The 12,838-nt window shown below is 42.6% G+C and overlaps 1 protein-coding gene across 9 annotated transcripts in view; it reads right to left on the bottom strand.

Annotated features, from left to right (window-relative positions):
• GBF1 (golgi brefeldin A resistant guanine nucleotide exchange factor 1) overlaps positions 1 to 12,838 on the bottom strand; it is a 118,559-nt gene that overhangs the window by 21,716 nt on the left and 84,005 nt on the right. For 8 of the 9 annotated variants that reach the window (XM_087432506.1, XM_087432505.1, XM_014785684.2 and 5 more), the window contains 5 exons: positions 8,779 to 8,910; positions 4,086 to 4,204; positions 3,449 to 3,557; positions 2,875 to 2,935; positions 1,571 to 1,625 (listed from right to left, as the gene is read on the bottom strand). In XM_087432506.1, the coding sequence (XP_087288632.1) occupies positions 1,571 to 1,625; positions 2,875 to 2,935; positions 3,449 to 3,557; positions 4,086 to 4,204; positions 8,779 to 8,910 (476 nt within the window). Of the gene's footprint in view, positions 1 to 749; positions 849 to 1,570; positions 1,626 to 2,874; positions 2,936 to 3,448; positions 3,558 to 4,085; positions 4,205 to 8,778; positions 8,911 to 12,838 lie in introns of all 9 variants that reach the window. The other variant, XM_087432510.1, reaches the window with a different exon arrangement.

Raw genomic sequence — 12,838 nt, 5'->3', positions numbered from 1 at the left:
CTACAACCAAACCTCTAGCACGCACAGTCTTGTGACAGATAACCTAGACAACCCATACCTCCTTTTCTTCCTCCTTTCCCTAAGGCAGGGATATGGGGATTAGAGTAATCTTTAGTTTGGATCCCTCTCCTAAGCTCCCCTACATTTTGACTTTTAAAGGACAGAAGGCATCTTTGCAGATCCCAAAGAATTCCCAGTGTCCTGAGCTATCCTGGTACCTAGCTCCCTTCCATCCATCCAGAGTCCTAAACCTTGAAATGACCCCTTTAATGGTAACCAAGAAAAAAAAGACCCCAACTAGATGGACTACCCTTTCCTTCCAAACCCCGTTAGGTATCCAAATAGAGTCAAGGACTTTGCTGAAGCTCTCTCTGTGAGCTCTGAGACAGGGAGAGCGTAGAGAAGGGAAGGGTCTTGCTTGGAGGTCCTTCATGGTTCCCCTAGAAATGGTAGATATTAAGCGTCCCCACAAGATGTCAGCAGGACCCAAGCTCTCCATCTAGGCTCACTACATGATGTATCACCAGTTCAAGGCTTCCTTCTGGATCCAGGCAAACAGACTCCCCAGGAGGATTCCCAACATCGCAAAGCTATAAACACATGCAACTCTTCCAAAGCCGTGCTGTGTTACTAGGGAGGGGTAAGTTGTGCTCTACACAATGGAAATGTGACCCAGATGTTACATATAAAAAATAAACATTTAAATAAGTAAATAAAAAGGGGGAAAGGAGAGGGAGAGGGAGAGAGACCTTGAGGTTCTTAAAGAGTAGTACCCTCTCTAACTGGTTCAGGGCTTTGGTCTGCTCCCCACTACTTAGCTCCAGTTTGTTGAGGAGACATGGAGAAATCTGTGAAAGACAGTCAAACGAACGATTTAAACAGAGTGAAATAAACTTAGACACACGCCAACAGGGCACAAAGCAGGAATGGGGATGGATGGCAGGGGAGAGGAGAAGGTCAGGTGCATGCACCAAACAGCCAAGGGTCATCTCCATGGGCAGAACCTCTTAGGGCTGCAAGCAGAATCCTCATCAGAGGGCTGTGAAGTCCGGGGCTTCAGTTCAAGATAGAAAGAGGCCGTTCTTCTGACCACCACTCTTCTCCTAGCAGTTTGAGAACCTTCTGATCTGGAGTCAGGCTTGATTTGTCTTGTCAACAGAGACTAGCCCAAGCGAGCCCAGCCTAATCCAGCACTAGGGTGGGATTTGGGGCATAGCTTCTCTAGGCTTCCTACCTGCTGACAAAGCTGGGCCCTGAGGACATGGCAGGACTTTGACTTCTGTCAACATACATATTTAGCCTAGCCTATTGGGCCTCACCCAGTTTCTGTGAAGGACTGGGTCACCAGCTTATGTGTGGTCAACAAAGATAGGCTGGAAAGGAAAGGATGGGGAAGGAGAGGTATCTGGGAAAGAATAAATTTCTCACTAAAAGAGTGATAGCCATATCTAGATACCAAGCAGACCTGTTTAGGCAAAGGCACGTATTTGCTAAGCAAGGGTATCCAGGAAAATCCCCATAGCACTGAAGTTGGGAGATTAAGGTTTGGATGAGGGACAGCAAGTCATACCTTCTTCATGTTGGTCCCCACATAGTTCTTGGGTTCTTCTTTAAACTGAGGTAACCTATAGAATAGAGAGACCCATGGATGTCATTAGGGATAATAACAAACCTCCCCCTCCACACCAGCCACAGCCCAAAGATGCTCTGGGCCAGAGCATACCCTGTCTCTCAGGAAAAGCTAGGAAGAGAAGCAGGCTAATTTCACCATATTCAGGGCTTCATCAAAGAGCCACAGGAACTGGGGGATGCATGACATAGACACTTTCTAAAAAAGAAGGTAGTCATCAGGACAAGGTGACTAAGAGCTACCGGATTGTGAGGGCTCTTCATCCTTAAACGACTCCTTCCTACTTGTGTTCACTTGGCAAGTATTGCTGAAAGCCACGAGATGGGGAGAGTGCAGTCTATCAAAACCCCAGGAGACTGGGGACAGGGTGAGAAGTAAAAGGCAGGTTGAAATTTTGAAACTAGTAAATTTGAGCCTGAGGAGTAAGAAAGTCTTTGCAGCAGGGTCCAGGGGCAGGTCTAGTTTGTAGATAATAAGGATTATTATTTACAGATCTGAAAGCAAAAAGAAATCCCAAGGGGAGCTTTTTTTCTTTAATAGACTATTTTTTAGAGAAATTTTAGGTTCACAGCAAAACTGAGCAGAAGGTACATTGATTCCCCATATAACCCCTGCCCCCAGACATGTATAACCTCCCCCATTATCAATATCCCCTAGAGGAGGCTTTAAAGCCTTTACCTCAGCTCTTCTCAAAATTAGTCTATTGAAAGGAGGTGTAGGAAACAGACAGTTAGGCATAGTATAGAAAGGCCTCCTAGGCCCTAAGTTGAGGGCCTTGATGATGGTTACCAACAGTCTTGGTTTGCCCGAGACTTTCAGTGCCAAAATTGGGACAGTCTGGGCAAACCAGGACTGTTAGTCACCCTAGCCTTGGTCCTTCTTCACAGAAATTTAGCTGAGCTCTGGGAGCTCAGCAACCTATCCAGGGTCCCTTGAGTTTCGCTTCCTCTCTGGGTTCCCTTTCCCAGCTGCTACCTGTACAGAAACAGACACAAGTTTGGCAAGCAGAACGAGGTCTGTCAGCCTAGATCAAATAACCCTCTGTCTCCCCCTGAGGCCAAGCCAGCTCCCTCCTCCTTCTCCCTTGCTCGGCAACCCTGGGCCCAGAGAACTCCCCCCATCCATAATCCCAGTGGCCTCTGATGTGGCTGTGGGGTTGGCCAGGTCCCTGAAGTGGCTGTGTGGAAGCAGGCAGGCTCAGGAGGCTTGGGCAGCCAGGCTGAAGCAAACAGCAGCAGGTTTACCTTGTGAAGAGCAGCTGCACCATGTCTACGAGAGTGTGCTCTGCGGATTTTCTCAATAACTCTGCCCAGGCAAAAACAAATAACACAGGTGTCATTACTTGCTGTGCTATTATCAGGAGGCTTCTCAGAACAGACTCCCCTCCAAACCTTGTTTACTAAGGATTATGCCAAACTTATTAAAACCAGCTCGAGCTCAACCCGGCAGCCATGACTTCACTGACCCACTAGGTGGCACTACTGAGTCAGGAGAAAAAGGGGCGCAAAGATGTGTTCTCAGGGGTTGCAGGCTGGTGTCAATCCCAGAAACCCCAAGGAAGGGAGATTTAGTGCCTGGGCTGAGTCAGTCTGGGATCTATCCCAATTCCTGCCCTGGCACAATGAGCTAAGGTCTCTATTCTAGCTGTACAACAAACAACTAAGTACAGAGACTTCTAGAACCCTATGGCTCCTCAAGGTAGGTGATAGAGTAGTCCTGAGTTTTCCATCCTTCTGGGGTTCAGGGACAGCATCCTGTACACATACTTACAGACACCGTTCCCAGGAATGGTGAAGGGCCCAATATTTAAGTACCTACCACTGAGCCTCATTTCAAAGCAGATCCGGAAACAAGACTGCATAATCTCACACACAGATTCATTGGTTAGGTGGGCACCCACTGGGGTCAGCAACAGAGTCCGCAGCACCTAGCACGAAGAAAGAGGAGATACTGTAATAAACAAGGCAGGCTGGGTGAAGAGGGTACCTGAGGGGAGAGAAGCTGCCTCCTGTTCCTCTAGTCTCCTACGGAAGCACTCGGGTGAGAAGGAGAGGTTAGCCAGAATGTTGACCTCGTTTCAGTTGGTAGGGGGATCTCCCAGGAGCTTGTCTTGGGAACTGTCTTTACTCTGCGTGACCCTGACATAGTTCAGCACTCATTCCAGCCCTAGCCCACAAGCCCAATAGATGATGGCACAGATACAGTCTGCCAGAGGTACAAATGTATTAAGGACTTCCGATATTTGATATCAATTCATTAAAGCTTTTAATTATTTTCCTTAGAAAAAGCTTTTACTTTGGGTACCTGAGCTGCTAGTTTGGAAACAAAGTAGCTCCCTAAGCCCCAGTGGAGTCAAAACACAGCTTCATGCTGCCGACAGACCCGGGTACGGGTAAGTAGAGCTGGCGGCACCAGCTCCTGGCCATTAGCCTAATTGCTCTTCCCCTCCATTTACCTGAAGGATTTTCATCAGGACAACCTCATCGCTGGCAGGATCCGTGCCCACAAAACGGGCGTGTGTGACAGCATCTGCCATGTTTTCCATGCCCTCTGCTGTGCCCTCATGAGTGGGATCTGCTCCAGTGAAAAAGGAAAGACTAAATGATGTGGAGAGAAAAGACAAGACATCCTGTCTAGGGACCGCTTTAAGAGACTTTGGTTTTCTCCTCTCTATTCCCTAACCAGTTGCTCCTTGAGCTACCTGAGAATCTTTGCCCATAACCAGGTTTAATGAGCTCCTTAACACGAACTTCACTGTGTAAAACAGTGGTTCTCAAACTTAAACATACATCAGAATCACTTGGCGGGCTTGTTAAAAATACAAATTGCTGGGCTCACTCCCCAAATTTTTGATTTAGTAGGTCTAGAGCGGGGCCTGAGAATCTGCATTTCTAACAAGATTCCAAATGAAGTTAACAATGCTAGTCAGGGGACCACACTTTGGGAATCACTGGTGTAAAGCTATTCATTTCATAGAGGAAGGGCCTGAAAATATGATTTTGGCCCAAGCAAGGGCCGAATAGGGCCAGAGCTTGGAATGCCAAGGTTGCTGCCTTTCTCTTTTCGTGTTCTTTTTTTTTTTTTTGTGAGATCAGCCCTGTGCCAAGGCCTCCTTTTTTTGTTTTCTTTTTTTTTTTTTGCTGAGGAAGACTGGCCCTGGGCTAACATCCATGCCCATCTTCCTCCACTTTATATGGGAGGCCACCACAGCATGGCTTGACAAGCAGTGCATCAGTGTGTGCCCGGGCTCCGAACCGGCGAACCCCAGGCCGCTGCAGCGGAGCGCGCGCGCTTAACTGCTTGCGCCACCGGGCCAGCCCCTCGGGTGTTCTCTTTTAACACACATCTCTCTCTGGTTGCTTCTGGAATTTTGTGTTCAGATGCAACTGAGGTAGAGGAGTAGGTGGAAGAAAGTCACTGCTGCCAATACTCATCTCTGGGTGCCACATTACAGCAAATCAGAGACCTCTTCCTGCTTTGGTTTCATTCTTATTTAAAACAATATGACACAGAGCAAGAATCCTGTTACCAAGCTTAACTAAACAGGACTGGAGGCTGGCTAACTGAAGGAGGGAGAATTCAGCTGTGAATAAGAAGAGGGGAAAAGGTAGCTCAGACAACCAGAACCATGCTGGAAGCTAACACAAATGCTGCCAAGGGGGAAACTCTGCTCCCATTCATGTGTTAAATATCCACAAGGAGTAGCCAAAGAGGCCTTCATCAAGGCCTGCAAAGGTTCTGCAGAACTGCCTGCATTGTCCTTGAAAGGGGAACATACGTAGGAAAAAAAGGCAGTGACGTGACAAAGCTTTGCGAGTGACAAAGTTGCTCCAGAGGTAGCACAGTGTAATGTAGGAGCACCTAGTTTTAAGTGGTGGGAATTAGAAAAAATTCTTACCATTTTCTCTTTCCTGGTACCTGAAATTAATGGAGTTCCTGAGCCTAAAGCTCATGGGATGGCTAAGAAATCAGAATATTTCTCTTGCAACAATGAGCCAGAAGACTTTCATTAATTGTGAGTGGTTTTCATTTGTTTTCTTCTTTCTCTTCTGTCCTGCTTAGTCTCTGACACCTAGTCAAAGACTCTCTTTGTCCTATTTACAGCATGCTTCTGCTCAGCACCAGGAGTGGCTATTTTAGAAGTCACGCAGAAGGAAGCCAATTTCATGATGATATATAGTACATGGGGTGACGCAGCTCCTTCTATCATGACTCTCCGTGTTTCTCCCAATCAACACAGAAAATCCTATACTCTCAAAGCCCTTGCCTGAGTCCTCTTTCATAGCCCTGCCTGATGGTCCCTATTCAGCTCTCCAGGGTCCATAGCAGGACCTTTCTTTGCACAGGAAATCCAAGTCCTTCTCAGTGTTGTGTAGTGTTTCAGAGCTCAGTGAATGGCAGCCTTGCTCCCACGTCACAAGGCTCCCAGAGGTCCATTTCTTCCTCTCTTTCAGTAATCTCCCTTGTTAGTTTAAGCTCTACTGATCTTTTTGTAGCTCTTATCCTCTGAGCTTGAATGAAGTAGCCAAAGTTAATTTTCTAAAAAGGCAGGTAAGAGTGACAGGTCTTCAGAACCACAGGCAGGGCCTGCCAGCAAGCCAGGCAATCAGTGGCACAAATCCTGGTCTGGCAGCTGTGTGGGGCCAAACAAAAGGCTGGTCCTTGGAGTAGGACCTAAAATAATCCTAGAAGCCTTGGGTCACAGGCTTGAGAGATGGGGGGTAATTTCTTCTAGAAGGGCAGCCTAAACAAAATATTGTTTAGCTTGGGCTCACTTAGCAGACTTTGTCTTTCCCAGGACCCCTTCCTTAGAATGTCTTCCTTTCCTGGCCACTCTGGAGCACACTACAGGGAAATTTGCCAGTCTCATCTCCTTTGCTTTCTGGCTTTCATACACTCCTTCCTGCTTCTTTTCTCATGCCCACTGCAATCACCACCTCCAGCATTCTCTTTTCCCACCACAGGAAACTGCAATGACCAGCTGGTCTGAAGTCTCCAATGACCAGCTTGTCTGCCAAGCCCAGGAAGGGGAGAGAGTAACACTGGCAAGAGAGCAGAGGGAAAAGGCACAGGGGGCAGCTGCTGGAGGCTGTGAAGAGAGATGACCTGCAGGTGGTGCTCAGGGCATGGCTGGAAGCAGCTGGGCCTGAATTTTGCTTAGAAAAACTATGACGCTAGGACTAGGGTACCTGGAGAGGCTGATGCACCTATTCAGAACCTAGCTGGCACCCAAGACTCCTGCTCAGGATCCTGAATGCTTCAGCTAGGCAAATCCAACTTTCTAGAAAGGGTTTTCTTGCCCTGAACCGAAGGCCATTTTCCTTTCTGGCTAGCAACTTTTCTTGTGTCCCTACTTAGAAACAAAGACAGCTGCCTGTTTTCTATGTTCCTCACCCTTGTACATGGGCTGGCAATAGGGGAAAAGGAATTCAGGATCCTGAGTGACAAGACCAACTAAAAAGGAATCCAAAAAAGACACCATAAACAAATTCAGAGATAAATAATAGACTGGATAAAATATTAGGGCTAGATTCAGAGAAAATATTTGTAATACTATGATAGATGATGGGTTAATATTTCCATTATACAAACAACTCCTACAAATTGATAAGAGAAACAAACAAAAAACTCCATAAAATAGGCAAAGGAGAAGAAATTCAAATGTTCAACCTCAAGGAAATAAAAACAACAAAATATCAGTATTCATCCACCAAATTAGCACAAATAAAGAATACTGATAATATTCAGTGCCAGTGACAGGGTGGGGAAATGGAAACTCTCAAACATTACTGTTGAAGTGCAAATGCTGTAATCTTTTGGGAAAGCAAGTTGGTAGTACCTATGAAAATGTAATGTGCACATAGCCTTTAACCTAGAAATTCCAAGTACAGGAATCTATCATACAAAAGGAAACTTAATAAATAAGGACATATGAACAAGGATGCTTATTTGAGTATTATTTATAAAGGCTCAAAATAGGAAACAGCCTAAATATTAATCAATAAGAGAATGACTGAATGAATTGTGTTATATCTATACTATGGAAATTATATGGTTACTACAAAGACAAAAAAATCATACCAGGGGCTGAGGGGAGGGGGAAATGGTATATTATTGCTTAATGGTTAGAGTTTCTTTTTGATGTGATGAAAAAGTTTGGGAAATAGATAGTGGTGATGGTTGCATAACTTTGTGAATGTAATTAATGCCACTGAATTATATACTTAAAAATGACTAAAAAGGCAAATTTTATGTTTTTTACCACAATAAAAAAAGAATACACAAACTTCCACTTATAAGATTAATTAGTTCTGGGGATGTAATGTGCAGCATGACCTATATTTAACAATACTGTATTGTATATCTGAAAGTTGCTATGAGAGTAGATCTTAAAAGTTCTTATAAGAAAAACAAATTTGTGACTATGTGAGGTGATGAATGTTAACTAAACTTATTGTGGTAATCATTTCACAACATACATATATCAAATCACTATGTTGTACACCTTAAACTAATACAATATTATAAGTCAATTATATCTCTAAAATTAGGGGAAAAATAAATCGGATAATTATATCATATACATCTTTCTAAGTTAATATTACTAAGTGAAAAATGAAAATATGTAGCACATAATCCTATTTTTATTTCTTTTTTAAAAAAGTGGTGCTTTGTATATATTTATATACACGTAGAGAAAGGTATAGAAAGACTCAAACCATGCTGTTAACATTATTTACTTAAAGGAGGAGGAGAAGCATTCAGAAAGATAGAGGCGAGACCATTAACTTTTCTTTTAGGCAACTCTTTATTGTTTATCTTCTTAAAATAAGCATGCTTTATATTTGAAAAATAACTAAAAATAAACCAAACCAAACCAAACTTCCAAGGGCACCATACCCTTAACTCCCTCCAAAGCAACAAAAAACCAGAGTCCCAAGGACACCTCCTCTCCCTCTCCATTCTGCACAACCTGAGTCAATTAGCATGATGAGTAACCAATAACAATCCTATTTCTCTTCTACAAGGAAACAGATGCTGGGGAGAAAAACTTTTCAGTATCACCAGCTCACTGCCTAAAGCCTGACCACACCAGGAGAGGGAGTAAATGAAGTGCTGTGGTCATCCAACAAAGCCTGAGCTCTCACCTATGAGCGCATAGGACAGGAACTTGTTGACAGAGGTGAGTGCCAGTCCAGTGATAGGGCCAGTGGTATCTTCAGAGCGAATCACCTCCAGAAATGGACGAAGGAATACATTGGGCTCAATTTCTGCGAGTTCTGCAAGAAAAGAAACAAGAATGAAGAGATGCCATCTAACAAAAAGCTAAACCCTAGAAAAAGGCCCTTCCTATCTATGCCACGGGGCTAGAGTTCTTAGTAGCTGGGTCCATCTTCTTCCCTCTGGATTACCTTGAATCAAATCCCAGACACTATATCATTTTATCTGTAAAATTTTTAGTATGTAGCTCTAAAAAGATTAAGCTTTAAAAACCACACTATTATGTTTAAAAAATTAACTATAAAATGGTTAAGATGGTAAATTTTATGTTATATTTTACCACAATTAAAAAAAATTAACAGTAATTCTTTAATATCATCAAATATTGCTGGGTCAATTTTCCATGTCCATTTCACCACCCTCCCTAGTGATAACAGGTAAACCTCATCTTGAGTACAGCCAACATGGCCAAAGAGATCCTAGGATGAGGTGCTGCTGTCTTTGTCTTTTGCTGTTATGGTCAAGGTCACTTCTCTTAGAGCTAAAGAATGTAGCACATCCCAGGAAGGTGAGGGGAAAACTTGAGGATTATAGTCCTTTGCTGAAAAATAAGCCTAAAAGGAACAAAAGACTGCGCAGTCCCTACTCAAGGAGGTAGTCTGCCATCTTGGAAGGTCCTAAGCATTTTCCAGCCTCCATTCCGCAGAGAGCAAGCAGAGGGCTAACTGCCCTGAGATGAAGGGGCAATTTATAATCTTTATTTTACAGATGAGAAAAATAAGGCTCAGATAAGATACATGACTGGCCCCCAATCACACAGCTAATAAGAAGCAGAGCTGGGATTTGAACCCATTCTTATAGATGGTGCCAAAACTTGTAAAACCATTAGATATTTCTACCTAATTACTAGCACATACTCCTGAATATAGAAGGTTTCATTCCAGGTCTAAGAAGCTACACTACACTGGACTTGCTTCCTACCCGACTCTGCCCAAGGTTTAATTTGTTTTTCTAGAGTCTGCTGTGCTTCCATCTTTCAGAGACCAGCTTCCTAAAAGACTTCTTAAATAGGCCAGAAAGATTTAGGGACATGATCAAGGCTGCGCACCTTTGGACACAAAAGGAAGCTGCGTTTCCTAAGCACTTTCATTTTCATGCAAATACAGGAAGCTTCCCACTCAATTCCTACCACCTCCTTCTCTGGGTAAACATTCCCTGGGCCCGGCTGCTCCTCAGATTAATGCTTTAATTAATTGGCAGATTGGGTAGCATTTTCCAAGCTTGTCTGTACAGCGATTACATCAGCTGTATAAAACCTGCTTCTCATCCCTCATACCCCCACCTAGAGATGTACAATTTGCAGAAAAAATCTAGAGAAACACCTTTGCGTGTACAAGGTGGTAGAGGGTTGAGAAGTAAGGAACAGAAATATTTGGAAAAACTGAAATATATAAAATAATTTTTAAAAGCATATTAAAAAATTTAAAGTCATCTAGTCTTGCTGCTTTAGCAACACAACTGTATCATACACATTTTGGTCTGTCATTTAAAAAATGGTCATGTTTAGGGCTGGCCCCATGGCTTAGCGGTTAAGTGCGCGCGCTCCGCTACTGGCGGCCGGGTTCGGATCCCGGGCGCACACCGACACACCGCTTCTCCGGCCACGCTGAGGCCACGTCCCACATACGGCAACTAGAAGGATGTGCAGCTATGACATACAACTATCTACTGGGGCTTTGGGGGAAAAAAAAAAGGAGGAGGATTGCCAATAGATGTTGGCTCAGAGCCAGTCTTCCTCAGCAAAAAGAGGAGGATTAGCATGGATGTTAACTCAGGGCTGATCTTCCTCACAAAATAAATAAATAATAAAAAATGGTCATGTTTGGTATATTTGAAATATAAAAGACTAGATGGAAAAAAATATTTAATCGAGAGGCAGGACAGGGGACAGATTTTCTGAGCTTTATCCAGTTGCAATAACTATACTTGCTTCATGTCTTCCTTCACGGTGAAAGACTAGGGCAATTTTACAGCCATGGTTTGACACTACCAAGGCCATGTGCATTCTGCCTCTTTTGTTAAATTTTTTAATTTAGTAAAACTGACTCTTTTCTGGTATAGAGTCCTATAAAAATTTTAACACACATGTAGATCCCTGTAATCACTGTGGCAATCAGGATACAGAACAGTTTCATCGCTCCAGAAAACTCCCTCTGTTATCGCTTTGTAGTCACACCCTCTCCATCCCTAACCCCTGTCAACCACTAATCTGTTCTCCACCAACATAGTTTTATCAAAAAGGTCATATAAATGGAGTCATACAGTATGTGACCTTTTGAGACTGGCTTCTTTTACTTAGCATGAAGCCTTTGAGATCTGTCTAAACTATTACATAGATCAATAGTTTGCTCCCTTTTTATTGCTGAGTAGTATTCCATTGCACGTCTGTACCATAGTTTATCCATTCACTAGTTGAAGGATATTTGGCTTCTCCAGCTTGGGGAAATTATGACTAGAGCTGCTATAAATATTTGTGTACAGGCTTTCGTGTGAAGACCATTGGTTTTCATTTCTCTAGGATAAACACCCAGGAGAGGGATTTCTGGGTCAAAGGGTAAGTGTATGTTAGGCTTTATAAGAAACTGCCAACTGTTTTCCAGAATCTCTTTGCCACTTTGCCTTCCCACAAGCAATGAGAATTCTGGTTTATCCACATCCTTCCCAACACATGGTATTTTCAGTATTTTTATTTAAGCCATTCTAGTAGATAGGTAGTGGTATCTCTATGTGGTTCAAATTTGTGTTTCCCTAATGGCTAGTGACATCAGACATCTTTTTTGTGTGCTTATTTGCCATCCATGTATCCTTTTTTAGTGACATATCTGTTCAAGTCTTTTGCCTATTTTTTAATTGAATTGTTGTTTTCTTACTGTTGAGTTTAGGGACTTCTTTATCTATTCTGGACTCAAGTCCTTTATTGGCAATAAAATTATTTACAAATGTTTTCTCCCAGTCTGTAGCTTGTCTTTTCAATCCTTTCCTAGTATCTCTCATAGAGCAGACATTTTTACTTTTTTATTTTAGTTGCATTTTATTTTTTATTTTTCAATTATTTTATTGAGGTCATATTGGTTTATAATGATCACCATTATAGTGATCACTACCAATAGTTTATAGCGAATAGCACCAATAGTCTAATTTTTATCCATCACCATATATATGTGCCCCTTTATCCCTTTCGCCTTCCCTTCTGGTAACAACTAATCTGTTCTCTTTATCCACATGTTTGTTTATTTTCCACATATGAGTGAAATCATATGGTGTTGGTCTTTCTCTGGCTTATTTCGCTTAACAGAATACCCTCAAGGTCCATCCATGTTGTTGCAAATAGGATGATTTTATCTTTTTTTATAGCTGCGTAGTATTCCATTATATATATGTACCACATCTTCTTTATCCATTCATCAGTTGATGGGCACTTGGGCTGCTGCCACATCTTGGCTATTGTGAATAATGCTCCAATGAACATAGGGGTGCATAAGTCTCTTTGAATTGTTGATTTCACGTTCTTTGGATAAATACCCAGTAGTGGGACAGCTGGGTCGTATGGTATTTCTATTTTTAATTTTTTGAGAAATCCTATTTTCCACATACTATTTTCCACAGTGGCTGCACCAGTTTGCATTCCCACCAGCAGTGTATGAGGGTTCCCTTTTCTCTACATCCTCTCCAACATTTGTTATTTTTTGTCTTGGTAATTATGGCCATTCTGACAGGTGTAAGGTGATATCTCATTGTAGTTTTAATTTGCATTTCCCTAGTAATTAGTGATGTTGAACATCTTTTCATGTGCATGTTGGCCATCTGTATATCATTTTTTATTTTTTATTTTATTTTATTTATTTATTTATTTTTTTTTTAAAGATTTTATTTATTTATTTATTTCCCCCCCAAAGCCCCAGTAGATAGTTGTATGTCATAGCTGCA

Source organism: Ceratotherium simum, chromosome 6 (genome assembly GCF_057802395.1).
Source record: "Ceratotherium simum simum isolate JZ-2026a chromosome 6, ASM5780239v1, whole genome shotgun sequence".
Classification (NCBI taxonomy): Eukaryota; Metazoa; Chordata; class Mammalia; order Perissodactyla; family Rhinocerotidae; genus Ceratotherium; species Ceratotherium simum.
Note: the sequence above shows the minus strand (reverse complement) of the source record. Positions and strands in the feature narration are given on the sequence as shown.